The sequence below is a fragment of the Balaenoptera borealis genome (genome assembly GCF_965194805.1).
Source record: "Balaenoptera borealis genome assembly, chromosome: 8".
Classification (NCBI taxonomy): domain Eukaryota; kingdom Metazoa; phylum Chordata; class Mammalia; order Artiodactyla; family Balaenopteridae; genus Balaenoptera; species Balaenoptera borealis.
This window is the reverse complement of record NC_138865.1, coordinates 87932244-87960033: the sequence shown is the minus strand read 5'-3', so window position 1 is coordinate 87960033 and position 27790 is coordinate 87932244. Positions and strand designations below refer to the sequence as shown.

Here is a 27790-nt window from a genome sequence, read left to right as displayed (position 1 = left end):
GCTCCATGATTCCCGGCCAGCCGGTTGGAAATTGCTTGCCTTCTGCCAGGATTTTACCTCCATGCCCTTGTATCTTTACCTGTAATGTATCTTTATGCTCCTCATCCTTCCCAGTGGGAGCACCTCACACAGGGCCGGACCTGGAGTGGGCCCAGGAATGCTTGTCAAATGAGTGGCCTCAGTGAGATTGATTGAGGGCCCAATGTGCTCTGAAACTTCTGGAGTCCCCAGACCTCCAGTGACTCCAGCACAAGGAAACACCCAAACCCCAGTGCCCCCCAGGGCAGCCAGCACACTCTAAATCATGGCACCTAGTGGGCCTCCAACAGGCAGAGTGGCTTTTGTGCCCACCTTTGTGGTGTGGTAGTGAGACTTACAGGAGGGTAGGGAGGTGGGCATCTGTGAAGGGCAGCTTCCCCTCCACAGGGGCAGGTGGGAGTGATGATAATAACAGTTACCAAGCCCTGAGCACCTGCTGTATGCAGAGCTCTAAGCCAGGGACCTGTATGTGATCTGCACAGGCTTCAGGGCGGTGGCACTTAGGGATCCTTCAGCTTCTTCAGCATCGTGCCCAGCACCTAGTAGGTGCTCAAAAAATATGTTTTGAATGAATAAATGAATTAGGCTAGAAGGAGGCTTTTCTGGAAAGATTTGTTGTGGCCAGATGGAAGGGCCACAAATGCCTTACTAAGAAGTTAATTGAAACTTTGCTCTGTAGGCAGTGGGGACTCAAGGACAGGTTTGTGCAGGGAGGGGCATCTGTGCAACATGTGTCACGCTTACCCCATTATTTGCCCTTTCCGGTGTGGTTGAGATGCCAGATAATGAGGTGTTGGGCTGCACAAAGCACTTCCTTGTGCCGGAGAGAGGCAGGGCCGGCCTTGAAGCCAGTTGGCCACCGGCCTCCTCCCTGTAATTCATGTGCAGCGGCAGGTGGGAGTGAGCTGCCAGACAGAGCCAGGGCCTGCCTGCCTCTCCAGGTCGCCGCCTCGGCTTGCTGGCTCCAGCACAGGGGCCGTGGCCCTGACGCGAGGCCTGCCCCTCTGAGCTTTCCCTGCTGCTAGCATGTTCTGGGAGGATTAAAGGCAGCTGGCCGGCTCTTCCCAGGACTTGCTGACTCAGTTGATGGTTCCTATGGCAGGGGAGGGGGGAGTACCATTGCCTCTTGATTTCTCTCCCCATGTCAACCCCACCACTCCAGCTCTGCATTCCCAGGCTGGGTCACCTTGGGCTTCTCCCGTCTAAAGGCAGCTGGTCCCACAGCTAAGTGCTTTTGCCCCCTTGTCCCCCAGAGACCACTTTTCCAGGGAAGATGCAACTCATTGTTTTTAGGTTGGGAAATGCACAGTCAAGATGTCAGTTCCTGGAATCTAAGTATGTGGAACCGTTACTTTGTTCATAGGGGGCTGTTTTAGTGGTTCAGGTCCCTACAAGTGTACTGGGTAAGCCCCCTGGTGTGGGCACGGTGAAGAATGCAGAACAGGGCATTGTGGAATAGGTGGAGACAAGCTGGGGGGCAGGGCAGCAGGCACAAGGCGTTCCACCACATAGCAAAACGATCAGGGTCGCCGGGGCATCTGATTGATTGATTGTGGGCAGGTTCCTTGGAGGACATTTCAGTCTGGCCCCGAAAAGTGGCTGTGGGAAGAATGAGAAGTACTCTAGGCAGAGGGCACAGCTCCGCCAAAATCGTGGAAGTCAGCAAGTACGGCTGGGGTCTGGTGGGAAAGTCAGGGGGCCGGAGCAGGCGGGGCTGTGGGTGACCTGGCAGATGGAGGCCTTCGAGTGGCTCTGAGGGCCTGGCTAGAGAGTTAGCCATGCGGTTCTGTAATCTAGTAATGGGTCTGAGGGGCCCCTGGCTGGGCCTCTGTCACCCAGGGACCCATTGAAAACCCAGGGCCTGGCCCATGGTGAGAGTTAAGAGGAATTTGACATCTAGGCTGGGCTGGGTTGTTCCAGGAAAGCCCATGCTTGGCCAGGCTGGAAATGAGCCCCTGCTATTCTGGCTGTGACATCTGCTTCCTTGGGCCGGCCTTGGAAGAGCCTGTCACAGTGACTTCTGAGGGAAGCCAGCAGATGGGCAAGATGGAAATGCCCCTTCTGTGGAGCAGGGGAGCACTGACCCTCACACGGGCACTTAGTTTGCCCTGGGCCCTCACATTGGTATTGTCTCAGCTGCCACAGGGGGCAGAGAGAGCGGGGATTTCCAGTTCCCGTTTTAGGGATGGGGAAGTGAATTGCATGAAGTCCCCACAAAGTCAGGGAGCCCCCGAGCAGGGCTGGGCCTCCCCACTCCCAGCCCAGTGTATTAGTCACCACACAGCACAGTCCTCAGTAATTAAAGGGCATGGGCACAGTTAGGAGGTGAAGTTTGCAGTTAAATGACAGCTGAAGATGATGGGTGATTTCTGGCTTCACTAATATATGTTAAGCTCCTACTGTGTGCCAGGTGCTGTGCTAAGCTCTTCTTGGTTTCATTCTTGTGACAACCCTTGTCAGTAGGTACTTTTCGTATCCCCAGTGAGTGGAGACTGAGGCACAGGAGTTTGAGTAACTTATGTAACAACCCAGCACAGGACAGACGTGGCATTTGAGCCCAGGCGGTCCCACCCCAGGGTCTGCTCTAACCCAACGCCCTGGGGCCTCTGTGAGGCCAGACGTGGGCACGATCCCCTCATCGGCCTCGGCAGACTCCTAGCATGCTTTATAATTAGAACAGACTGCAGCTCCTGCTAATGACTTCCTCATGAGATGCATACTCAGAAGCTCGGGAGAATATTGAAGAACAAGAAAGGAAATACGTAGAGAATGAGGTTGTTTCCACTAAGGCCCAAAGCACTATTTATAAAAAGTACGTGTGCAGGCCAACTTCGACTGGCTATGTTTTGGCAGTCGGCTGACTCCTGCCATAACTCTGTCTCCTCTACTGTCCTTGATGCATTCGGTACTGGCCCCATCTACCACCCCGTTATGGAGGACAGCTGACATCTTGTCCCTCCAGTAAGAGCACAACTCTGATCTGGTCACTTGGCTTCTCAGAACCTCCAGTGGCTTCCCATTGCCTTTTGGAATAACGTGGAGTTGCTTTAACCTGGCATTCAAGGTCTCCTACAAGGTGGTCCCCATCTCCTTTTCCTGATATGCCAGAGAACATCCTTCCCTAAACTCACTGAATTTTTACCCCTCTGCACTTTGCCCATGGCCATTTCCTGAGGCTGGCGTGTCCATCTTCCCTCCCACCACTCCATCCTGTCTGGCAAATGCAGGTTCAGCTCAGATCTTGCCTGTTGACAGAACGCTGATACAGCCTCTCTATTCTGCCCCCCCACCTGTGGGTCATGCTTCTGCGCCTTGCTTGTGATGATCTGACCCGCCTCACAGGTAGTTTTGCGGTGCTGTGACTGTGCCCCTCCCCTGCACAGAGCTCCTTGCTGGGTGATGGATTCACCTGTATGTGTGCATGGTGATGGGAAAGACAGCTCAAACAGAGCCTTTTGGGGCAAAGGTAAAATGAAGGATCCTGATTACTGAAAAGGGCTTTCTGGGTATCAGGCATGAAGGGCTTATTTCCGATTGTGTAGAAAACAAAGGACCTGGTGGTGACTGTACTTAGACCCTTCGTCCCTGGCTGGAAGAAACTGAGCTGTGATTTTTTTTTTTTTTTAATTTATTTATTTATTATTTATTTATTATTTTTAGCTGTGTTGGGTCTTCGTTTCTGTGCGAGGGCTCCCTCCAGTTGCGGCGAGCGGGGGCCACTCTTCATCGCGGTGCGCGAGCCTCTCACTATTGCGGCCTCTCTTGTTGCAGAGCACAAGCTCCAGACGCGCAGGCTCAGCAGTTGTGGCTCACGGGCTCAGTTGCTCCGCGGCATGTGGGATCTTCCCAGACCAGGGCTCGAACCCGTGTCCCCTGCATTGGCAGGCAGACTCTCAACCACTGCGCCACCAGGGAAGCCCCTGAGCTGTGACTTTTTAGTGTGGAGAAGAGAGGATCTGAGTGAGGATAAATGTCCTAAACTCTCATCTCTTCCAGTGCCTGCAAGTGCCGGGTCCTCTAGAAGTTAACTTCCCTCTAAACACCTGTGGGGCAGGTATCTTCTAAATCAACCCTGTTACCTTTCCCTGGGACAGCTGCATTTCTCTCCCACCCCTGCACACTCCATCACCCCTCCTCTTGCTGACCACGTGTTACGCCTCTGCTTCAAAAGGCATGTAAACATGTTCTCTGTTTACAGTAAAGCCCCAAAACAGAGCCCTCAGTCCACCCCCAAACTCCATTTCTATGTGTCTTTGTTACACACCCATACAACCCCTTCAGCATTGTAGCCTGGTCACTTTACTCTCCCTTCCCTCACTTGCACACCCCCCTCCAGATGCCTTACTGCTGATCCGCCCGACTCGCGTGTAGTCACTCCCGCCTGAGCCCACGGGAGATGCCCCACCTTCTCCAGGAGGTCACCCGACCCCCACCAGCACTGCCTGCCTGCCCGCTCTCTCTCGTGACGTGACCGTATCTCATCTCCTTTAGCAGAGTGGCCAGAGCCTGTGGGTGGTCCCCTCTCTGCATCCCCCGTTCCCCTCCACCTCCACTGCATAGGTGCTAATGCATGTCTGAGGGGGCCACCCTTCTGCAGCCCGGCTTCAGTGATAACAGCCTTGCCAACCATTGTGTGGCTTCACACGTGGTCTCATTCCCACGTGAGACAGCACTCAGGTCACCTTGGTCTCTGTTTTCCCCGAAGGGTGGCTGGGCCTCCCCCAGGGTCAGACACATTGCCAGCCAGTGGCCCAGGTGAGACCACAACCCTTCCTGGCTCTCTCTGCCTCTCTGAACCTGGAAGTTTAGCCACTGTTTGCGTTTCTCTGAGGAAACTGAGCCTCCGGGGAGAGAACTGTGGAGGCAGTTTGCAAATTTCTGAGGACAGATAATAAGTCTTGTCCTCTGAGAACAATCACTCTGCAAGGCTTAGGCCGCTGTCCACACTCCCGTCTGTGGTGCAGCTTTAGAACGCGGCCTCAGAATCCGAATGAGCCATTCTGGCTCAAAATATGACTGTGGCCCAGGGATTTGTGGAGAGCAGGGCAAGGCTGCCAGATCCTCTGTCAAGAACCGCCTAGTGGAATTCCTCCTTCTCTCCCTTCTCCCTTCAGCCCTGAGCTACCCTGGAGAGGGCTTAGCCTTTGGGAACTAAGTTGCTGGGCATGGCCCCCGCCAGGGTGGGTGGTCGATGGCGGGCCCTGGGCCAGGGGTGTCTTGCTTGGACTTGAGAGGTGCCTGAGCTTCCCTGAGGTGTTTCTTACATCAGAGCTGTTTCCGGACAACTGCGGGTTGTGCGGTCAAGTTAAAGAGGTTGTTCAGAAAACCAGACTGACACCTACAGGAAATAGCATTACAAGGGGACCTTGTGGCTTTGTGACCGCTGCTCTGTAGATGGGGGAGGGGCAGGGGGTTGTAAAATCCGAGGGTTTGAGCCAAGAATCATGGAATCCATTCATCCACACGCCCCTTGGCCACAAAAATAGGATGGAGTCCTTGGCCCTGGGGCCATGACCCCCTTTCTTTGGATCTTGAAGCCTTGATATCTGCAGTAGCACAAACAGGCTGATGACAGAGTAATTCCAGAACCGTAATAAAGTCTTGCACTTGGTTTTCTCTTGGGCTTATTTAAAGTGCACTTTTTTTTTTTTTTTTTTCTGTAAAAAGGCCCAGTTTGTCAGTTTTCTTATTTAGATGCAATGACAAATCAGAAAAACGTTTTGAAATTTTTTAAGACCCCCATTGCCTGGTTGGGACCTATAGTGGATGTCTAAAGGCCTGACAGCAGCATCTGACAGAGCACTTTATCTTAAGAAAGCTTTTCATCATTCTAACAACAAATTATCCACATTTTTCAAGAGAAGAAAACCGACTATGGCGAACCCTTTCCTGCTCAGTATTGTCCAGGATTGTCATGCCCTCCTGCCAGCCCGGCCTGCCTGATAAGCTTCAGGAATTCAGAAACATGTTCTTCGCGGCTGACAGTCTGTCTCAGAAACTTCCATCCCCTCACTTCCTCCAGCCCTTGTCCAGCCTGCTCCCAGTGCCTGCCTTTGTTCTCTCTTGGTCAGACACTCCCTTCCTGGGGCTTCATCTGCCTTTTCCCCCTCTTCTTGTCACCTTCCATTCACCACCGCTTTGGTGGGTGGTCCCTGCCCACTGCCACTCTGGTACACTCAGCTTCTCCTAGACCCCAGGCAGACCTGCTGTTTTCCTTTGCTGTGTGACCTTGGGCAAGTTTCTTAATCTCTCTGAGCCAGTTTCCCCCCTTGTAAAATTCATTTTTTTACTTCCTGAGCACCTTATTATGTGCCCGCCCCTGCCTTAGACACAGATACCAGAAAGATGAGTAGGCATAGACCCTGCCCTAGAACCCCAGTTTAGGAGGTCTTAATAATCATGACAGGATGACTTCACGGGTGTTTGGGAAGAGCAAGTGACATTCTGCCATGGAAGGGTTTATAAACTGTAAAGTACAGTGCACATGGAAAGAGTATTGGTTACTGGGGCTCCTGGGTCCATCGCTTTTACAATAGAACAAGGCCAGTCTTGAGTCTGGAGGTCCCTTCAAGCCTGGTGCCTGTGCACCCACCCTGTTCTGTGGCATCCAAGCCCTAGTGTGCATGGAATGCATGGGGCTGGGCACACATATAAGGGGGTGCAGAAGTGGAGAGGGCGGGACCTGGATGGCCAAATCCAGACTGTAAAGTAAGGGAGCCGGGAAGTTCTGGGAGCCATTTGTAGTTCTCTAAATGTGGTTTGACCTGATTTTTTAAAACTCTTATACAACTCATCAGGAGTTAGTGAAACCGCCTTTAGTCAGTGAGAAGAGAGCCAGATTTTTTTAAAAATCTTGCTAGAATGTCACAGGATGTGAAATATCACTTCTTAGCCCTCACAGCTATTTGTGAGCCTGGGTCTATCCCCCTGACTGGCCTGGGAACTCCTGTAGGACTGCAGTAGTATCTCGCTCTGCTCGTGTCCCAGAGCCCAGCATGAGACCTGCCCCAGAGTCAGCCCAGGGAAGCTGAGCGGAGGTGCAGACAGAACTATGGGGCTCAGAGGAGAGAGCTCACTTCTAGCTGGGGTGGGGGGGTCACAGAGGAAGGTACATGCAGGCTGAACCACGATGATGATAATACAGTGGAGCCCCTACTGCTGCCAGGCACAGAGGTGGGCTCTGTTATTATCCTTACTTTACAGATGAAGAAACTGAGGCTCAGAGAGGTTGAGCAAGCTTCCCAAAGTGACACAGCCAGGATTTGAACTCAGCTCTAACTCCAGAGCTCATGTTCTCAAGCACTGTGCCTTGCAGCCTAGGCAGAATTTGAACGTGCAGTTACCAGAAAAGGGAGCATCCTTGGAGGGCAGAGTGTGGGCAGAGAGCCATGGCAGGGGAAGCTGGGGGCTGGTGACTCCTGCGGTTGAGTGTTGGGTGGGGGAACAGTGAGGGGCTGACGTTGGAAACAAGCAGACAGCCCTCTCCACCACGCAGGTGGGAACAGGAAGTTCCTGAGTGACATGGGGTCTCCTAGCAGGCATTCCTTCACGCAGGCTGGCAGACAAGAGCCCTGTGAGCTGGCTCTTTCTCCAGTTCTGCAGGCCCTCAGCACCTTGTGTGAGCCCATTCTTATGTGTCGTAGAAGCTGGCAGGACCCTTCTCCACGAAAAGAGAGGGCGCTCTGAGGGGTGGTATGTGGAATTGGTTTGCCCCAGCCCCCAGTGTGTGACCCCCACACCAGCCCCTTACTCTCTCTGGGTCTGTTTCATCACCTCTGCAGGGAAGAGTTGCCTTAGTAGAGTCACTTTCAAGTTCTTTGAGCATAACATTAAGAGCCAAAATCTGGGACAGAGCAGCTGAGTTTGAATCGTGACTCTAACTCACTGCCTTGGTGACCTTGGGCACATTACCCAGCCACCTGGTGCCTCAGTTTTTTCATCTGCAGAATGGGGACAACATAAGAATCTACTCCATAGGAGTTGTTGGGAGCATCAAAAGAACTGCACATAGCCCCTGGTCACTGGTCTCAGTATTTAATATATTATGATCGTACTTGTCCCATCCTTGCTCTCTCCAGCCCCTGACTGACCCCATGACTCAGTGGAAGGGGAGGGTCTGGGGCTCAGAGGCTCTCTGGTCACCCGCAGAGCTCCTGCAAGGCCAGGGATGCCTCGGTTTGCCCCATCTGCTGAGCGCGTTTGCACTGTAGAAGTTGAGGTCATTGCTGCCAGTGGCCGCCCAACCTCAGCCAAGCTCTTGCAACATTCCCCAGGGTTCTTGGGGTTCCTTGTGCCTCAGTCCTGCGTGGGCAGAGCTCCAGGCAGGTGGCATATTTTGGCAGGTCCTCAGTGGTGTCACTGGTAAAGAGTTTCCTGTGACTGTGCTAGTTAGGACTGTAAAAATACAGTTTTTACAGTCCCCTTTTGTTCTTCCCAGGTGCTAATAAACTGTTTAAAATTTGGTTAAAATGCTGCTTCTCAAAAAAAAAAAGAAAAATGGAGTTGTTTTGGGAATTCTGTTCCCCTCTTTACTTTCAGGTCATTGAGGTTGGTCTGGGGAGAGGGCCTGGTCCCATGCATTAGAGTGTGTTGGGTGAATGTGTTTGGTATTTATTTCTGCAGGGTCCTATCTTCCTGGAACAGCGGGGCATGAGCTAAAAAGCACCTGCATCCCAGGCTCTGGGATGGGAGCATGAGCCCATCCATGTCTGCTATGGTGTAAGGGAAAGCTCATGGGCTGGAATTCCTTGCCTCTTGACTCACTGTATGACCTTGAGCGAGTCACTTCCCCTGGGCTGGGTTTGTGACATCCTGTGGATTATTGTGAGATAATAGTGGGATTACATGTGCCTCTCTTCTGCTAGAGATCAGTGATTCTCAGTCTTGACTGCATGGTACCATCACCTGGGGGAGCTTTTAGAAAACGCTGATCCCAGGCCCCACCTTAGACCATTTAAATGTTATTTAAATTTAAACGTTATTTGTGGGCCTGAGCTTAGGCATTGGTGCTTTGTGAAAACTCCCCAGGGGTTCTAATGTACAGTCTTTTGCGAACCAAAGGACTAGCCCAGAGGTGGGCACACTGCCGTCCTTGGGCAAAATCCAGCTGCTGCCTTTTCTTTTTAAATAAAGTTTTATTGGCACACAGCCATGCACATTCATTTAGTGGAAGTGAGAGAAGAGGGTGTACTTTTATAAGGTTGGACCAACGCCTGCCTTCCTTACCCTCAGTCCCATGCTTTGGGATACCATAAAAATCCCAGGAGGAGCATAGAGATTCCAGTGGCAGAGGATCTTAGTCTAGGTCCTTCTGCTGGCTCAACCAGGTTCTGCCTGGAGATCCCTGTGACAGGGAGTTCACTGCCTCCTAAAATAATCCTGTTCTATTTTGAACAGCTGTGTCTGATCAAACAGTCTTCCTAAAATTGAGTTGAAATCCTTTCCATAACCTCCACCAACTGATCCTCATTCTGTCCTCTCTGACCCCACAGAACACCTCTGCATCCGGTTCCAGGGATTAAAAACTGCCCGTCCTGCACTGTGCACACATGCCCCTGAATCTTATCTAGAACATACACACTTCTTGGTCTCTTTAATTATACTCATGAGACTTGAAGTTCAGGCTCTTTATCATCCTGGTGGCAGCTCTTAATTAAAGTGCAGGGCCCAGAGCTGGACATGATTCTCCAGTGACGCTAGGATTTGTGCAGATTGGAGGGAGACAGTCCCTCCCTGGTGGTGGAAGTCATAAGGTCACACCACTATCAATGCAGCCAGTGGGCAGGTTGGCTTTTGAGAAGCTGTTAGACCACGTGAGCCCAGCATCACTTTAATAAAGGTCTCAGGCACCTGAGACCCCTGGGTTATTGCATATCTATGGTAAGTTATGGCATTATTTCTCCTTCCTGCCCACAGTTGGTCTTGTGGAGTGTCAGTGGGCTTCCCAAAGGGCTCTGTCCCTTCCTGGCTTGCCCCGGGGGTGAGAGGCACTCACCCAGCCCCCTCACCTGGCAGATGGGAAGTGTGGTCGTGAGAGAGCTGGCCTTGTGTTTATGACATCGCTGGGCCAGGAACGAGGTTAATATTTTTAATGACAAAGGGTGAGCCCCATTATTACCCCAGCTCATTAATCAATGGCAGAACCCGTTTTACCTGTTAGGTGCCCTGGTGTGGGGAGTTCATGAATGGGAATCCAATTTTCTCTTTAAAACCCAAGCCACCTCTCCCCTTCTTAAATCCAGGAAGCAGTTCTGGGGAGGGTGTCGATATTTCACAGCAAATTTTTTCTTGGGTGGAAAAGGCTGTGGGAAGCCTTTGAGGGCCCCCCCTGCCTTACTCACCAAGCAGACTCACCTGGCCAGGGGTGCAGGGAAAGTGGCAGCAGCTGTACAGTCCGCCCAAGCCAGTCCCTAAGCCCACGATGCTGGGCCACATAGCTTCAGTTAGGGGACCCAGAATGGATGGGGAGCTCCGGGCCATCTGTTTAAACCTGTTGCCCACAGATTGGAGGATGGGCATGACAGAATTGTGGGGAGAGGGGAAGTGTGGCTGGATCACTCAGGTGGACCAAGTCGGAGCCCTTTCCAATTGGCTGGTCAGCTGGGGCGATGGTTTAAATGTCCCCAGGGAGTACATTCTTCTGGGGTCTGTGGCCCCCTCCCCAGTTAGGTGGCCCCGTCACCTGTGTTATCCCCATCTAAGAAATGGGCATGATGGAGCACCCATAAAGACGAAAAGGTGCTCCCTTTTATCTTAGGAGAACACTGCTTTGAGTTATTCCTGGAAACCCCCTCCCCCGTCCAGGCACCATCATCACCACCTCTGGGCTGTGAGGGCCTGTAGGGATTTCAAGCTGGCCACCCTGACCCCGGGGCCACCTCCTCTACAAGGGAACATCTTCAGTTCCTCCGGTCCTCATTGCATATGTGGATACTTGTTTTTTTCCAACCTGCTTGGCTTACCCTAACAAGGTGAAAAATGAACCAGTTCTACCACAAAATCCCCTCCCACTTTACAATGAGAAAAATGAGACTTACTTTACAGTCAACTTTGAGAATAACAGTAACTTACTGCAGGTTGGGCACTGTCCAAGTATTAACTCTGGTTAATGAAGCAGCGGGCCAGGATTCAGGTTCACCTTCTGGCTCTCATTCCCCTCCTGTGCTGAGCGATGCTTCTGTGTGCAGAGGTTTGGGAATGTGGGGAGGGGGCCCCAGGGTCTCTCCACTGCCTCATGGCTGCTGTGAACACCTTCAGAACAACGCTGGTGCTCATTCCCTCTAAGGTAAGGATGTGCCTGCGCTACTTCTGGAGGCATGTTGGGGGGAGTAGGAGGAGGTGGGCTCCTGGGCAGAAAGCAGAAGGCAGTAGGGGATGGAGGGAGGTAATTGCTGGAAGCCGAGCACACAGCATGGCAGCTGCAGGCGGAAGTGGCCGCTTCCCCAGGTGTGGCCCTGGCAGGTTGCAGGTGTTTTTCAGTCACAGGGCAGCCGAGGAAGAGGAAGGGAGACTTCCAGCACCCAGCTGACTGAAGGAGTGTCAGGGGTGGCCTTTGCCCGGGTTGGCACATCTGAGCCAAATTGGCAGAGCTTCTTCTTCTTCCTTTCAAACCTCCCTTCAGAGATTTCCTCCTGCTGTCAGGAAGGAATCTAGGATTTTAGAAACTCATGGAGCAGGCCGTGGGATGGCACAGAAGAGCCAAAGGTTGGGAGGGAGTCCGGCCAGAGTTGAAACCTGCACTACCTTGTGTGCTCTGAGGCCTTGGGGAAACTACGAAACCTCTTGGGCTTCGATTTTCTCATCTGAAAACAATGTAATTAGGAGGATGAAATAAGACAGTGTTAAAATCGCAGTCTTGCCTGACACGTAGTAGATGTTCCCTCCATCGTCAGCATCACCTCTGAGCCTCTTGCCACTTCTAATCCTCTAGCACGCTTAGGCTCTGGGAGGGTCTGGTTTAAGGTTCTCAGGTCCTGGCCCCAGAGGACCCTAGTCTCCAGGCGTTAGTCCCTGGGAGTCAAGCAGGGCCTCACTTCCTGGCAGAGAAGTGTGTGAAAAGAGGAAGCTGATGATGGGTTGGGGATGTCTCCTGATGGTGTGTTGTCAGCGAGGGGCCAGGCCTCCACGATTGCTTGATTAACACAGCAGCAGTGGATCAAAGTTTGCTCTTTTGAAATTAATAAGTCTGGGACTCATTCAAGATACCTTTGCCTCCCTTTAAGGACAGAACACTTCCGGTGGCAGGTGATTTATGACCTTGTTTGGAAGGAGATTTTACAACGTGCTCCAATAATTAGGGCCACTTCATGCTTGATTCATGAGGCTACTGTCAAGCGCTGTGCTGGCATTTCATGGAGACCAGTCCTCGGTGGTCTAGAATGTGCTCTTGGAGTGAGTGGCAGGAGAAGCCAGTCTCCTTAAGTAGTGGATGTACACCGGACCATTGAAACCCAAAGGGGGGCTTGATTTTTAAAATAATGTTGGAAGGACTGAAATGCCCGTGTGGTCCAGTGCTTCCCCAAAAGCATAGTGATCTCCAGTGGAATTAGAAAAATGAAAACTTGGGGAGTTTTTTTATGACACTAAATTCATTCACTTTAAAGGACTTCGCTTTATTCTCAATTTCCTTTTAACTGTTTGTGGTTATTGTTCTTTCCTTTAGAAAATGTCGGTGAGGACACATGGTAGTTAGGTTTCTTGTAGTGTTCCTGTGTCTTTTCCCCTCCTCTTTTTTGTAAGTACAGTTGTCCCTGAAATCCAGAATTCTGGCCCTGAATGGGACCCACTTTACTCTTCCCATTTTACAGATGGGGAAACTGAGGTCCTGACAGGGAGTGTGACTTAGCTATAATGGTGCCTAGCTGGAGAGAGGAAGGGATTAGAGTTTGGGCCTCAAGCTCCCCATGGAAACTTCTGGATGTGGAGGACCATCAGGATCAGCTACAAAATGTGTGGGGCCCACCTAGTGCAAAATAAGAATTCACAGGCCCCTTGTTCAAAAATTACTACTAATTTCAAGGTGGTGACAACAGAGCATTAAGCCAAGTTCAGAGCCCTGTGTGACTTCACAGGCCACATGCCCATGAAGCTGGGCACCATAAATGTCACACTCCCTGAAGTACTGGCATTTAAAAATACGAACCTATAGTACTTAGCTCAAGAAATGAAATGCACTGGACTATGCCTTTGAAACTCCCTGAAATCCCCACTTAGAGCATTTCCTCTGTTCTCCACAGCCCTTTGTGAGGAAGCCTGAGGTTAGAGAAAGAAGCCAGTGGGAGGAATTATAGAGATGAGGCCCCTTCTAAACCTGGAGGAAGGAGGCAGGACAGGTGGTGGTTATCAGGGCTTTTTCTGCCATCTCACCTGCTAGTGTTTGCTCTGGTGGCGCCATATCTCCAGGGAGGGGTGTTGTGCATCACTGAGGACCAGTGGGTCTGGGGTCACCTGTCACAGGAGCCTGGGCCAGGCAGATAACTGAGTTGATGCAAAAGGCCAAGGTTCATGGCCACGGCTGTCGGTCAGTGCCCTGGCTGGACTTTGCTCATTGGATTTTTTTGGTTTAGGGCAGACCACAGCCCTTCTCTCTTTGCCTATTGGCTGTGGTAGAGGGCATACATCTGACCTTACAGCATATCTGGAAAAAACAAATCAAGGTCCGTGGCCTCCTGGAGCATGTGTGCCTTTGTGGACATGCATGTACCTGCATGTCTAGGTGCAGGTGCATGTGCTAGGCGAGTATGTATATATTTACTTATTTGATTTACTAAGCACTTAAATGATGCCTACTTTGTGCTATGTGCACAATTCTAAGCGTTTGACAAATATTTAAGACACCTAATTCTTAACAGCAAACTAGTAAGCTACATCTTAGTATTATTCCCAATTCTTAACAGCAAACTACTAAGCTACGTCTTAGTATTATTCCCACTTTATAAATAAGGATACTCAGGATGGAGAGTAAGTCATGTGGCTTGCCTAAGGTCATGCAGCCCATTGGTGGCCCAGCCAGGAAGTGTGCAGGTGGCTTCAGTGAAAATGTGCCCTGAGCACGAGGGGCCCCTTATTGGCGTGGAGCAGGCTTCCCCCTGGAGAGAAATGGCCCAACAGACCCTCCGTTGATTCATTAGCTCGTTGACTCATCCAGCATTTACTTGGACCCCTTTATGCCAGGCTGGGAGTGGGCGTGGGGGTGTGGATGGGTAGAGCCAATCAGACCACCCTGTGTTGAAAGCTTCAGGCACTGTGGCATCACCCTGGGGTTCTCAGGGCAAAAGCTGCAAGTCTGAAATCACTCACATGTTTACAAATCTGGCACCTCTGGGTAGGACGTCCAGGAGCAGAGGGGGTGTGGAAAATGTGTCCATGAGCCTGGAAAGCTCAGTGGGCCTGAGTCCACCAGTGCACCCCCCAGGCTCTGGAGGGCTTGACCAGAGAGGAGCCTTGCGGAAGGGCGGGTGATGAGAGGGAGGGAGCGAGTGTGCACACCCACGTTGCCTTGCTTTACTGAATTTCCTTCCAGGCCTTTTTCTATGCACTTAAATGTACTTCCTTCTCTCTCTCTCTCTCTCTCTTTTTTTTTTTGGTGTTATATTTTAGAAAAATTGAATCCTCCTATTAGTTCTGTTTTGAAACCGGGTTTTTTGTCAATTGCTGAAGTGCCAAGAATAAGGTTTTTTTTAATCAATAAAGATTCTGTAACCTCTTTTGCTGGCTAAATAGGGGATATCTTCAGGCAGCTCACCCCATCCTGGAACGGGTCAGAATCCCGGCTGCTGGGTCAGAATTTTCTCCCTTCTGCACTTTTGGCTGTGGCCTGAGCCATACATGTCTGCACAAAGGAGAGTCGTTTTTAGACTATATCAGGAAAGGTATCACTATAGGCCGGTGGCTTCTCTGACTGTGGAGTCAGGAGTCAGCATGGGCTGCCAGCATCCTCGGCTGCAGGGTGGGTGATGTGTGGGTACCACAGTGCTCTGGTGCTCCATTAGCCAGTCACGGGGGGCTGCAGTCCATCCGCACGCAGGGTCACCATGGTGAGGGTCTGTGCCCCTCAAGGCCTTCCCAGGTGCTCACATGCTGCACCAGCTCACCAGCCGGACAGGAGCTTGGGCTCTCCCTGAAGCTGCGAGGCAACATTGCAGGCCTCTGTAGGGACTAGTGGCCCATCAGGGTCCCCATTTGGTTTTGTCCAGGTCCTTGTTCAGGGAGCTGCCCACTTGTTCTCTGGAACAGTGGCCTCAGCCCAGGAGAAAATGGCCCAGGGCTTCGTGTGGGGACGCTGCCTGCACTAGGGAGGGTGGCTTCCGGGGACGACCTGATTCCATGATTCTGTACAGTCCCCACTGCCTTTGCAAAGCTATTATCTGCTCAAAACGCTGGGAGGGAGATGGAACAGGGAGATCCTTCTTCCCTTGGCGCAGATGAGGAAACTGAAACTCAGAGGAGAGCAGCAACGTGGGCAGGCTAGGGGCCAAGTAGGACAGGAGCCTGGGGCGATCTGATTGGCCCTCCTATTGCTTCAGCTGGAGTAAACTCACCGGGTGTGAGGTTCTTCCCAGACCCAGGCAGCGATGCTGTCAGCATCCACTAAGTCCTTCCTGCTAACCAGTCCAGCCTTCTCCAGCTGGCTTGTACCTACATCTATCCCCAAGCTTCGTGCAGGTTCTGGGATGGGGCACCCAGCCTTCCCACACTTGTGAGGCAGCCCAGAAGCCGGGGCCCAAGAGCAGCCTCCAATAGTCACTCCTGGGAGTTAGTTGGTATCTGGCTCCGCTGCCCCCTCGCCCTTGGTAAAATGATTCTGAGCAGTGGGTTGTGTGGACAGTTTCCCAGAGTTTCCCTTTTCAGTGGAGTTTTGGTTTGTCCACCTTGGTAGCTGGCTTGATTACCCAGCCAGCTTTCCTGCTACCTTCCCCTCCCTGGCCCATTTCCCCATCCCTTGTGTCAGCTCCCAAATAAACCACTTGCACCTGAATCTCGGCTTCAGGGTCTGCCTCTGGGGGAACCCAGACTAAGGTACCTGGCCTGTGGCATCTCAGAGGTGGGAACAGCATCCTTTTCAGGTTCTCCGGTGCCCTCGCCCATGCCAACAGCATGTTATCCCTTGGTCCATTGACTCAGTCTCCTCCTACCCCTGGAGGAAGATGTTTTCTCAGTGAAGGTGGGAGAGCTCAGGCTCAGAGAAGAGAAGAGATGTGCCCAGAGCTCCACACGTGGTGAGAAGCCAGGACTCACTGAAGCTCGGGTCCTTGAATCCAGTGTTGCCCTGTACGTCCCTGCCCACCCCTACTCCCGCCCAGCACACCTTGTGGGGGCCCTGCTGTGCCCAGAGGCTGGCTGCCACATGGAAGGAACCTGCTCCAGAGCCTGCCTCCCAGCAAAGAGCTTGTTACCTGGCACATCATGAGCACGGGTAACTATGATTGAACAAGCCACTGACGCCGTTACAGATGGGTATGACATTGTAAAGCTCTGTCCCCGGTAACTTTCCCATACATTAGGAGGGTGCCAAGGACATATAAGAAAAAGTGCTTTGGGGTTCAGGGACAGCTTCTTAGCCTAGAGGACTGCACGTGAGAAAGTGTTAATTGAGGAGACTTGGTTGCTGGAGGGTTCGAGAACATGGCATTATTTTCAAAAGTGAATCACCATTTATTGAGCACCCACTATTAAGGTGAATATAATTGGAAACCCTCAAATACGGTGGCGGTAATTATGGCCGATGCTGCGTGTCCTCCATAAAAAGGCAGTGGCTCTGGGGGAGGGCAGCTGTTTAGTGCTGCTTGCGCTAAACACTTAAAGACACTCTGGCCTGGCCTGCCTTGAGGCTCTCATGTTGGAAATGTGCATGAATCATCCTAATGGGCCTCATCCGGAGACAATGACCCTTCACTTAGTATGGGTCCTGCACCACTGTTGCTGGTTATTGAAATGCCCTGTGCCAGCCTGAGCCCCATCTCCCCTTAATCCTGGCTCTGAGCACGGAACACAGGCTGGTGGGAGACGCCGCCTTGCTCGGCCGCTCCTGCTCTCTCCCGGCCCTGTGTGGAGCACGGAGGCCTGGTTTTCAGAGGTGCCATAACCCTCAGGAGAGGCCTTGGCGTCTGGGCTCTGCATTTTGCTTTACATACTTTTCCTGTGAGTCCACGGGAGAAGTTGTTCTTATTGGGCAGAGCCTCCTGTTACTGTGAGAAAGCCCCACGGGCATTCCCGATCCTTTCTTGGGAAGGGAACAGTGGATGGGACAGAAAAATGACTCAAATTCAGCCATCTAAAACCCACTTTGGAAGCAGGCAGGCTATAAATATGTATGTAGGTCACCAAATGACTTAGATTTTCATGCGGCTGGGATTTGGTGGGAGTCCGGTTTTGTCACCCTGCTAATGAGCATTCTGTTACTGGACATCCGGGTGACCTCTGCAAGACCCTTCCCCTCCCCAGGCCTCAGTTTCCTTCTCAGTTAGAGGAGGGAATCCATCAGGCTGGATGATGGGTTGAGATGATGCTGATCGGAACTGACATTTCTTGGGGCTTGCCGTGTGCCAGGCCTGTTCTAAGTACATCACTCAGGTTGGCTTATTTAATCCTCACTCCGCTGTCATTTTATAGGCAAGGAGGTTGAGGCACCAGAGGTAACTGACTTTCAGAGCCATTCCATTTCCCTGCTCCTGATGATACAGCCTCCTACTGAGTGCCCTGCCAGGGGAAGAAGAAAATCCTGATCTCACCCTTCCTGTCCCGGGTCTGGTCTGAGAGCACTTTCTAGGCAGTGGCCCCAAACCTCAGGAGGAGCACCTGTCCCCCTTTGAGCAGGAAGCTTGGAAGAAAGGACTGTCTGGGAAGGTGGGTGCAGGTTGATGGGGTTTGCAGGAGGGCTGGGCAGTGCTGAGCCAGAGCTCAGGGGAGGAAGAGGGGAGGCCCAGTGGGTGACCCCAGGTGGACTGAGCCTGGCCTGGGGCTGCCTCCCACAGGGAGCTGTCTGCAGAGATGGGTGGAGGTCCTTGCAAGAGGAGCTAGGGTGTTTTTTCTCGGGGGGTAATTGTGGTGGATATGCCCTGAAATTTTTAAGAAAGACTTTAAGAGAGAAATTAGATAGCCATCCAGGTATTGCAGAAACCATGTGGACCTGAGAGTGAGGAAACATTTGGTCACCTGTTTCTGGCATTGACCTTCACTCCCCCCTCCCCAAGACCTCATGCTCCCCAGTAGATTCATGCTTTTCAGGCTGTGGAGAGTGGAGCATATTGGGGTTCCTGCTTTTCAGGCTGTGGAGAGTGGAGCATATTGGGGTTCCTTTGCACAAATTACACACATAAAAGTTTGAAACCCACTGGACTAGACCGTCTCCCAGGGCCCTTTTAGCTCTTGACCTCACATGTAGTGACTCTGCAGACCCCAGGTGCTTCTATCCTCAGGAGGGATGCACTGAATTCTCTTTCCATAGGTCCTGGCTGCAAGCAATTAAGAAATTCTAAGATAGAGCTATTTCTGAGTTCAAAAAAGAACCTCCCACTGCTTGAGAGCTGCTGAGAAGCCAGTCCTACCGCATAACAGCAAGGTTCTGGGGTAAACAGAGGGCCAGGCTGGGCTCCGCTCCCACAGCCTCCCACCCGTGACCCGCAGCCTTCTCCACGGGGTGAAACTGAGGGAGTGTGGGGTGTGCGCGTGAGAGAGAGGGGGGGCCGAGAGAGCAGGGCCCGAAAGGCGCTGACGGAGGCTGTAATTTGGAATGCATTTTTCCTGACAAGTTGGAGCCTGCAGGTGTCTAGGCAGGCAGCTGTGGCCTTGGGAGGGGCAGGACTGGAAAGACCAGTGGAGACTACCACCTCCTGACACGTGGGCCAGCTAACTGGCTGGTCTGTAAAGAAGCATTTACCCTAAAGTACCCAGGGTCTGCACAAAGAAACAGATGGCGGCTGCTTGAATAGTGACGACTGTCCCAGATGACTGAAGCATGAAGTTGTGAGCTCCTGCCCCTGGAGCCTTGTGGGCAGAGCACTTGACCTCCATGCGTGAAAGTGGGGCCTAGAACTTTGAGGTGACTCTGCATGGCTGAGTCAGACCTTCAAGGAGAGAAAGGGAACCGGTCCTAGGTCGGTGTGGAAAAGCATCCTCCCCACCATCTGATTTCCAGGAGTTTCGGCTGAATGCAGGAAGGTAGCTAATTAATCTTCCCCAAATTAATTTTCTTACCATGTCGGAAATGATTTATTGCTGTGCCTGTAAGGAGAGTTAGTCTATGATGGTCAAAGCCAGGGATAGGGAGAGGGAAGCAGGGACTGCTTGCTTGTATCTCTGCATGGGGCGGGGTGTCCCCATAGCCCTGCGTGTGTCACAGCCCGGTTCTGTGGACCCCTCCGAGCCCTGGACCCAGGCGTAGACCGGGAGCACACTGCTGGCTCGGCACGTGGAGGGTGGCCCTGAGGTTCTCTACCTCTTAGCCAGGTGCCCCGACTAGGTGCATCTTACCCAAAGCATAAACGGGGAAAAGAGGATCATTCACAAACATTTTTCTTTTTGTGGTTGAGAAATGTGACAGCTGTTGTCATGCCTAATTGCAGCCAATTTTCTCTGTGTAATCACTGGGGCCTCAGCTGGGGTTTCTTCTCAGCTGAGAAGAAACCCCAGCTTGTTTTGTCTTCCCGACTAGATTTTCAGCTTCTCATGGGCAGAGACCCCAGCTTGATCATGGGCTCCCAGAAGGTGCCACCATAGCCTATTCTTTATAAACTACTGTCACGTCCCCAAATCATGTCATTATTTGCTTTTCACAACATTCATGTGAAGTTGAGAAAGCAAACAATTTTGCCCCGTTTCACAGATGAATTGCTGAAGCTCAAAAAGATAAAGCAGGTTGCTCAGAGTTACCCAGTGAGGGTGTAGTAGAGCCAGCTCGGGTCCAGAACTCTCTGTCTCGGCTGTTTCTGCTTGGCTGTGTCCTTTCTGTGGTGCCACCCGCCTTTCTGTGTTTTTGCTCAGCCCCAGGCAACTGCTGCAGCCCAGCTGCGGCTGGTCAGCCTTGGGGCTTTGGAAATGCCACCCGCCTCAGTCACAGCGGAGTTTCTGCAAACAGCCACCCACCAAGGCGTTCCTTGAAGGCTGTGTTCTGCTGTGGGGCAGCCGAAGCTGCGCTAAGGAACAGAGCACAGACAGGTGGTATCCAGTTGCCTGACCTCAACCCAAAGCATACGCCCACCTTAGAGCCTCTGCTTGGACACCCAAATGGCTGGCGCTCCAGTGCCCAGGCAGTGTGTCCTTTTATTAGCTGTTAGATGTCCTTCCTGACTCACTGAGTTTGCTTCTGTATAGTTCTCAGTCTATACAGAACATCTGTCCACTGCCTCTTCTCCAGGCAGCCCTCGGTCGTTGGAAGCTCTCTTCAGACCCCCAGATCCTTGTTTTGTTAATGCCATCTCTTGGTCGGCATGGCAACAGAGCCTCCATCTTGGGGACATCAGGCCTGCCAGGGCCTGTGTCACAGTGGGTCCCAAAGGAAGACCAGGACTCCAGCCTGCCGGTCCCCTGATGGGGGCAGAAGCATGGAGCCATCTGGCTGCTGCTGCCATCTCATGCCCTGCACGCTGTTTGCTCACCTTCCAGGAGCCCTCCTGACTCCCAGAGTTGGGGAGAGGGCCGGGTTGCCCCTGTTCCAGAGGGCTGTGTGGCTCCTGGGTTTCAAGCTGGCAAGCTAACACACAGCGCCCCAGGCTGTCCTCTCACGGTGCCCCCCTCCCCACGCACAGTCAAACGGCAGGCCAGTCACACACCAGCCTGGATTTTCAGCCAGGTGTGTTGAATTATGATAGGGTCAGCACCTATCACCTCCCTAAGACAGAGAGAGCGCCTCTCCTCTTAACTGTTCTCTAAAGTGGCTCGAATGCAAGGGGGCTTGGTCATTTAATCTGGGGCTCCTGACCTTTCTGAGATGTGCCCAACACTTTGCAGGCTTATATAAACATGATGGAGGGAGCAACAACTTCGTCAGTTATCAGATTCCCAAAGAGATCCATGACCCCCAAACCGTTAAGAAAGCTAACGCATAGTCTTAACGGTGAATTGATGGGGAAATGGTCCAACTGGGACCATGTAGAACATTCCCAGGTTTGTTCACATGCAGTTTGCTTTGGAGTAGAGCAGGAAGAAGTCATGGGCTCGGAAAGGACCCAGGACCTCATGGGGTGCTGCCCCCTCACTTTCCAGGGAGAGGAGAGCAGCACAGGGTGGGGGAGACTTGTCTTGCCTCATCCAGCAAGTGGCTGAGCTGGGGCAGCCCGATGCTGCCAGTTCCCACAGACAGCAGAGCATAGGTGCCTGTATGGCTTGGAGGAGGTGCCTGTGGGGCAGTGGGGACAGTGCAGGCCACCCACTCCTGGAAGGTGGCGACTACTCCGTCTCCTGGCCCCTTTTTTTTAGCAGGTGTGAGTGATTTTTATCAGGGACACCGGTACATTTCAGCAGTGGCTTCTCTCCGCGGTCCCACCAGCCTTCCCTGGAGCCAGGTAATCCTCCTGGAGAGTTTGCTGAGAGCCAGCTAATCTTGTTCTGAAAGGGTCTGTGCTTCCAAAGAGAGAGGCTTGCACATCCTCACGGCCAGGACAAGCTTTGGCCGGGGCTCCCCTCCTGGGCAGGTCAGGGTCTTGCCTCCCACACTGCTCAAGCGTGTTGCTCAATCCGGGCCAGCCCTCAGGATTGCACAGAGGATGCCATTACCCCTGCGTCTCAGATTCTGGAGATGGACCAAGGCATGCTGGATCGTCTCTTACTCCAGTTGACCCCCAGGGAAGAAAGCAAGAGAGAGCTGCATTTAACACTGACTTCTTGCTTCACTTTAATGAACAAGGCTGAGAAATATCTGGGAAAAGTGGAACTCCAGAGTAGTATCGGGAGGCTTAGCTTTAGATTGGTGGGCGAGGGGGCTGGCTCTAACTTAGCCTTTCCCAAACTTTAATCATAAGAATCACCTGGGTTGCTGATTAAATATACAAGTTATTAGGGCTAGGAATCTGTTTTTTTAACAAGTGTTCCAGGCCATTCCTATCTTCAGGCAAATTTGAGAAGCAGTTTATCTACTGTACCGAAAATAACCTGTGAAGAGGAGTGCTTTGGAAAAGTTTAGTTTTGCTTATAGTATGTTAATAAGTTTTTCTTGTTTGAAAAATGTGTTAACATTACATACAAGTCTCCTTTTATTTTCCTTTCATCACCCAACTACCAGGCCCTCCCTCCTCCCAGAGGTGTCAGTTTGAAGTGTCTGTCTCCCCAGACGTTTTTGTTAAATGAAATAGAGATACAGGTTTTTGTTTAATTTTCATCAATAGGTATCATCTTTTTTTTGGGGGGGGTGGTGCCATGCCGCTCGGCTTGTGGGGTCTTAGTTCCTTGACCAGGGGTTGAACCCCGGCCCCCAGCAGTGAAAGCGCTGAGTCCTAACCACTGTACGGCCAGGGGATTCCCAATCATCTTGTATTTACCATTCTACAGCCTGCTTTTTTCCACTCAAAGCTATGTCTTGGAGCACTGTGTATAGAGCTATAGAGCGACTACTTTCTTTTTTTTAACCTGCTACATAATATCCCATAGTGTGAAACTGGCACGGTTTATTTAGCAATCCCCCTGTTGATGGGCATAGCAGGTGCTTGCAGTTTCTCCTTATTACTTGCTCCAGTGAGCATCCTTGCCCATGTCTCCTTGTGCACATTTGGGAGTAAATACTGAAATGTGAAATTGTTGGGTTAATCCATGTACATTTTTGGATTTTAATGGATGCTGCCCAAAGTTATCCTTCACAGTGACTCTACCAATTTACCTTTCCACCCAGAGCCTATGGAGAGGAACCAGTTCTCAACGCAGGTTCCACTGTCTCACTAAAGCATATGGGCATGTGGCCAAGTGGAGACACCCACTTTCCACTTCCCTTTGGGGATAAATTGGAAGACTACCTCCAATCATGAAACTAAATCCCCAAGAAAAAACACCCAGGCCTCAGACTGCTGGAAGGGAGGGACCAGTTCCACCCAGCAGTGTATGCAAAGCAGAAAGGAGGCTTGTGGAGCTCCAGTCTGCAGCCAGCTCCCAGAGCCTTGTCAGAGAGGCCTTGGGTGTGCTGGAATTCTAGAATCCTCTGGACTGCAGTGGGCCATGTACAAAAATGGGAGGTTGGAACAGGTCTCTCGAGGACACACCCCCAGCTCCCAGTTTCACTGCTTTATGAGCCTATAAAAGTCCTTCAGGGGCACTGGCTAACCTGGGGTCTCCAATTTTGTTTGACAGCAAGAAAAGGCCTGCCTGGGGTTTAGCCGTAACCCTGCTTCTTTTTGCAGAGATGGGCCAGTATGCCTATCCCAGGAGGCCAAGAAAGCAAAAGAAGGTGTGTTGTGTGAGTTAGGTAGCCACACTCTGATGGCCCATCTCTCTGCTGCTCTGCTCCATGGTGGAATGGTGGGACCAGTGGCCTGCGTTCCCCTCTCAGCTCTGCGCCTGCCCTGTGTAAGGCAAGCAAGCCATCTGAAGGGTTCAGTGCCATGTTGGGTCTTTGCCGATCCAAGATCAAAATCAAGGAAGGCTTCTCACGTGCCCAAGTGGCCTGACCTCTGGAGGAGTCCCGGCTGGCTCCCTTTTGCTTGAATTGTTTAATTAGATTTAAGAGACTTGTCCGCTAACTGGGGCATTTTAAAGCAAAGCAAAAGCAACCCCCCCAGGAATCCAAGCCCGCTCCTGGGCAAACTCGCTTCCTTTCTTTTAACTCAGAAAATCAACAGCCTTCACTCAAGCCCCCTGCCTGGCCATCCTGACTTACAGTGTCCCTGGGTCACACTACCCAGTGCTTGCACCTGAGGCCTGTGGCACGTCGCACGGCACTCTGGTTAAACTCCCCACTCAACTCTCCTAACACCTGGTTAAATTTTTACTCCAAAAACCGGGACATGATTTTGTGAAAGGTCAGACAGCTCAGTGAGTGTTTGCTGAGTTTCACGTTGCTCAAACCTCAAATTCCCTCCCCTCTACCAACCTCACTTTGAAGTTTGAAAGGAAATTGATTAAATATACATTTTAGGAACCTTCCGATTTGCTTCTTAAACTAACAGAATTCTAAACTTTTTTTTTTTAAACGGAAGGATTTTCAACTGTCAGCAGGTATAACTGGAACCATATGTCAGCGGAGACCAAGAGCTTTTCCTGGTTTTAGGATTTGTAAATTCTTATTGAAACGGAAGTAAGCAGGGCAGGCAGCCGGAGGGCCCCCGTGACAGCCCACGCTCAGATCTCATTTTAATTAGAAAATACAGATAGCGCCTGCTGAACCGAAGGCCTCCTAGAGCTCCCATCCCAGGGCGAACAAAGATTTAGTTTACATCCTGCTAGCCTCTGTATTTGCAAATCATAGAGCACTTCCGGGAGGAGCTGGAATGTTGATTTCTAGATTACGGAGAGACCGAAGCCCAGCACCCTCCCCAGCTAATCCCCTCAAGTGATTTTGATTTCTTGGGGAAATATTTGCTCCCTTCTTCATTGCAGAATAGACGGAGGGTGTTCATACTGAAAAGAGACAGTAAGGAAGGCCGGGCTGAGAGAAATGAGATTAGATGTCATCTACAGCAGGTTCATCATTTTCTCCTTTGGACTTCAGGCCCCTTGAACTCTGAGACCCAAAACCCTACATGCACCGGATTGGCATCTGAGCTGTTCTGTATGACAGTGGTTCACTTGTCTAATTTTCTCCCTAATGTGTTCTGCAAGTGGTAGAGTAGAAACATCCTATGAAAGACATGGCGGGCCCTAGCGCTCCCTGTCCCCCATCTCTCCCTGCCTGGTGTCATTTGAGCTCAGTGAGTCTCCAGAAAGCCCACGATTACAGTGTCAGCATCTGGAAGCTCCCCTACTGGCACTGGAGCCTGACCCATGGCCACAGTGGAGCGGTGGCAGCGGGGCTGCACATGCTCAGACTGCGGGCGCTCCAGCCTTGGGTCTTCCACCGATAAGCCTGCTCTTGTTAGGGGAGCAGCGACTGCTATGTGCTATGCCTCCCGTCGGCCCTCCCGGCCACACGCCAGCGACAGGGCTGCGGGCATCACATTCCCGGCAGCTGGAGGTCACTCGCTCATGCTGCCACGGTTGCTGCCACAAGCTGCCATTACCCGGCAGACAAAGGGGGATTTTCCCTTCCCCTGGGTTTACAGGCTGCTCAAATGCTTTACATTCCAGGAGCTGGGAGAGAGTGTAGGCTCCTGTGGTTTCTAATTAAACCCACAATTTAAATAACAATTCATGAAACCCCAAGGGTTGAGAGAAAAGCTAACCTACCCCCTCCCGAGAGAGGCAGCTGGGTGGCCCTGGCTGGGAGGCTGAGGACTTGCCCTTTGCCAGATGTGTGACCAAAGGGGCAGAAGTCACAGTGAGTTTGTGGTGCAGCAAGGGTGCATTGAAAGGGAACGGGTTTGGCGGGTTCCTGTCCTTTCCCCTCTGGTGAGGGTGCCCCTCCTGAAGGTTAGGTAGTCAGAAATGGGAGGAAAAGTTGCTGTGTTTACTCTTAGCCTCCAACTGAGAATTTTTACCCTTCTCCAGGGAAAATGTGGAACTTTGAAGTGTTCAAAACTCAGATTCTCACACTCTCAGGGGACTCCCCTGCTGTCCCCACTGCCTAGCCCCAGGTGACTGCTCTGTTTGTTGTGGAACTTTGCTGTTTTCAGGAATACAGACAAGTGAGGAGTCCAGGAAGGGCTCTGGGAGGCAGAGGGTCCAGCCAAGGTGCCCGCTCTGGACCTCAGTTTCCCCATCTGTTACGGAAGGGTCTTCTGATGTGTTGCTTCCAAGGCCCTTGCTGGCCTTGGCAGTCTATCCATTCATCCCTGAGCTGCTTTGGTGTTTTCACTGGGCCTGTCTGGGGCCTCAGTCATCTTTGCAGAGCGTTGATCTCACCAAGTTGTTGCCTGGTTACCCAAGGGATGGTTGTGTTCCAGATTTTGGGGAAAATGGAACGCTGGACATAATTATCTCTAAGCAAGCTCTTCTATGCCTCAGCCAGCATCAGGAGCATGTCAGCATTTCTAGGCTCTCTGCGAGCTCATTTCCAACTTTCCTCCATTTCCATTCCATTAAATCGAGCAAGTCACATTCCCCAAAGACACCTTCCAAGTTCTTGCCTCTGTGCTTCTGTCCCGAGATGCCCTTCTGTTCTCACTTCACTGTGCCCGGAGCAGCCACCCTACCTATGCAGGCTCAGGCCCCTCCCTTGCGATGGAGCACTGCAGCGTGGGTCCCTCGTCACCCCTGCAAGAATCAGAGTTCCCTGAGGGTGGGCACCAGCTCAGATTCCTGCCTCTACCTCCTACTCCTTGCTCATCTGGCACAGGCTTAGCTTATATTTGTTGGAGCAAAGCCTGGCTGTGAACAGAAGTGAAGTAGACAGCCACAGGTGGACTCACACGCTTGCCATCTTCCCTGCAGGTGACCATCGCTGATGACTACTCGGATCCCTTTGATGCCCAGAATGATCTCAAAAGCAAAGCAGGAAAGGGGGAGAGTGCTGGCTACATGGAGCCCTATGAGGCGCAGAGGATCATGACAGGTAAGCAGAGCCCTTGGCACAGAGACTTGCAACTCAGCAGGGAGGCAGACGGGCCCTGTGGTCACCCGCCAGCCTCTGGAGGTGAAGGTGTGTACTTTCAAGGTGGTGGTTGGGGGGCAGTGCCGTGTTGAATCTTTACCACAGTTTATCTGTTCGTGTTTCACCGACCTCAGGAAGAAACTGGCAGGGCACAGTGACAGTCCAGATACCAAGTACAGTTAACCAAGATAGGGACTCAGAAGTAAATGGGGAGGAGGGAGGGAAAGTTCTCTTAGAAATTTTGGATTAAAGAAAGATAACGGCATTTGAGATGGAAGACTTAGCTTGGAACTTCCTAGCAGCCAGGGCAATAAAAGAAACAGGCTGGGTCACCTTGCTTTTATTACCTAGTAGAAGGGGGCAGACTAGATCATTAGGGACAGAATTATCCCTGGCCCCATACAAGAAAATCTTTGTTTTAGGGCTGGAAGCAGCTTAAAGAGCCATGGTCTACGTGGCAGGTTTACAGGAAACATAGAGACTTTCCTCCTTTGGCTGTTTTCCTATTGGCCCTTGATGATAAAACCTGTCAGAGCAATGGTGTAGGGCCCAGGAGAATGTGGCCAGGTATGTGGTATCCTGGGGGTCTCTTTTTGCCAGGATAATACTTGGAGCATCTTTAAAGAATGAGCAGTTATCAGATATCAGCCATCTCAACAGACCCCAGGCATGGGCGGATGGTAGGGAGATCACGGGCAGAGGAGACACCCCCCATGAACATCCTCCTGGCTCAGGAGGATGGTCCAGGCACAGAAGAGCAGCTGCGTGGGTTGGCCCCCTCTGACCCTGCACAGGACAGTGATATGAGCAGAGACACCACGTGCTGCAGAGCGCGGGCAGGTAGCCCCCCCCGAATTTTGAGGCCTAGTGAATTGGTGCCCTGTGTGTCTTGGGATTTGGGATTCAGGTGCCTCCTTCTGTGACTCTTTTATTGTTTATTTGTGTTCATGTCTTTGAGCACTTTCTCTTGATTCCTTCTGAATTAGAAGGAAGAAGGGAGGGACTTGCCTGGCGGTCCAGTTGTTAAGACACTGTGCTTCCACTGCAGGGGACATGGGTTCGATCCCCGGTCGGGGAACTAAGATCCAGCATGTGGGGCGGCCAAAAAATAAAATAAAATATTTTAAAAAAAGAAGAAGAAGAAGG

The 27790-nt window shown here is 51.7% G+C and overlaps 1 protein-coding gene across 9 annotated transcripts in view; it reads left to right on the top strand.

Moving 5' to 3' along the window:
* SHB (SH2 domain containing adaptor protein B) overlaps positions 1-27790 on the top strand; it is a 133452-nt gene that overhangs the window by 21885 nt on the left and 83777 nt on the right. For all 9 annotated transcript variants that reach the window (XM_082404032.1, XM_082404034.1, XM_082404039.1 and 6 more), the window contains exon 2: positions 26485-26605. In XM_082404032.1, the coding sequence (XP_082260158.1) occupies positions 26485-26605 (121 nt within the window). The remainder of the gene's footprint in view (positions 1-26484; positions 26606-27790) is intronic.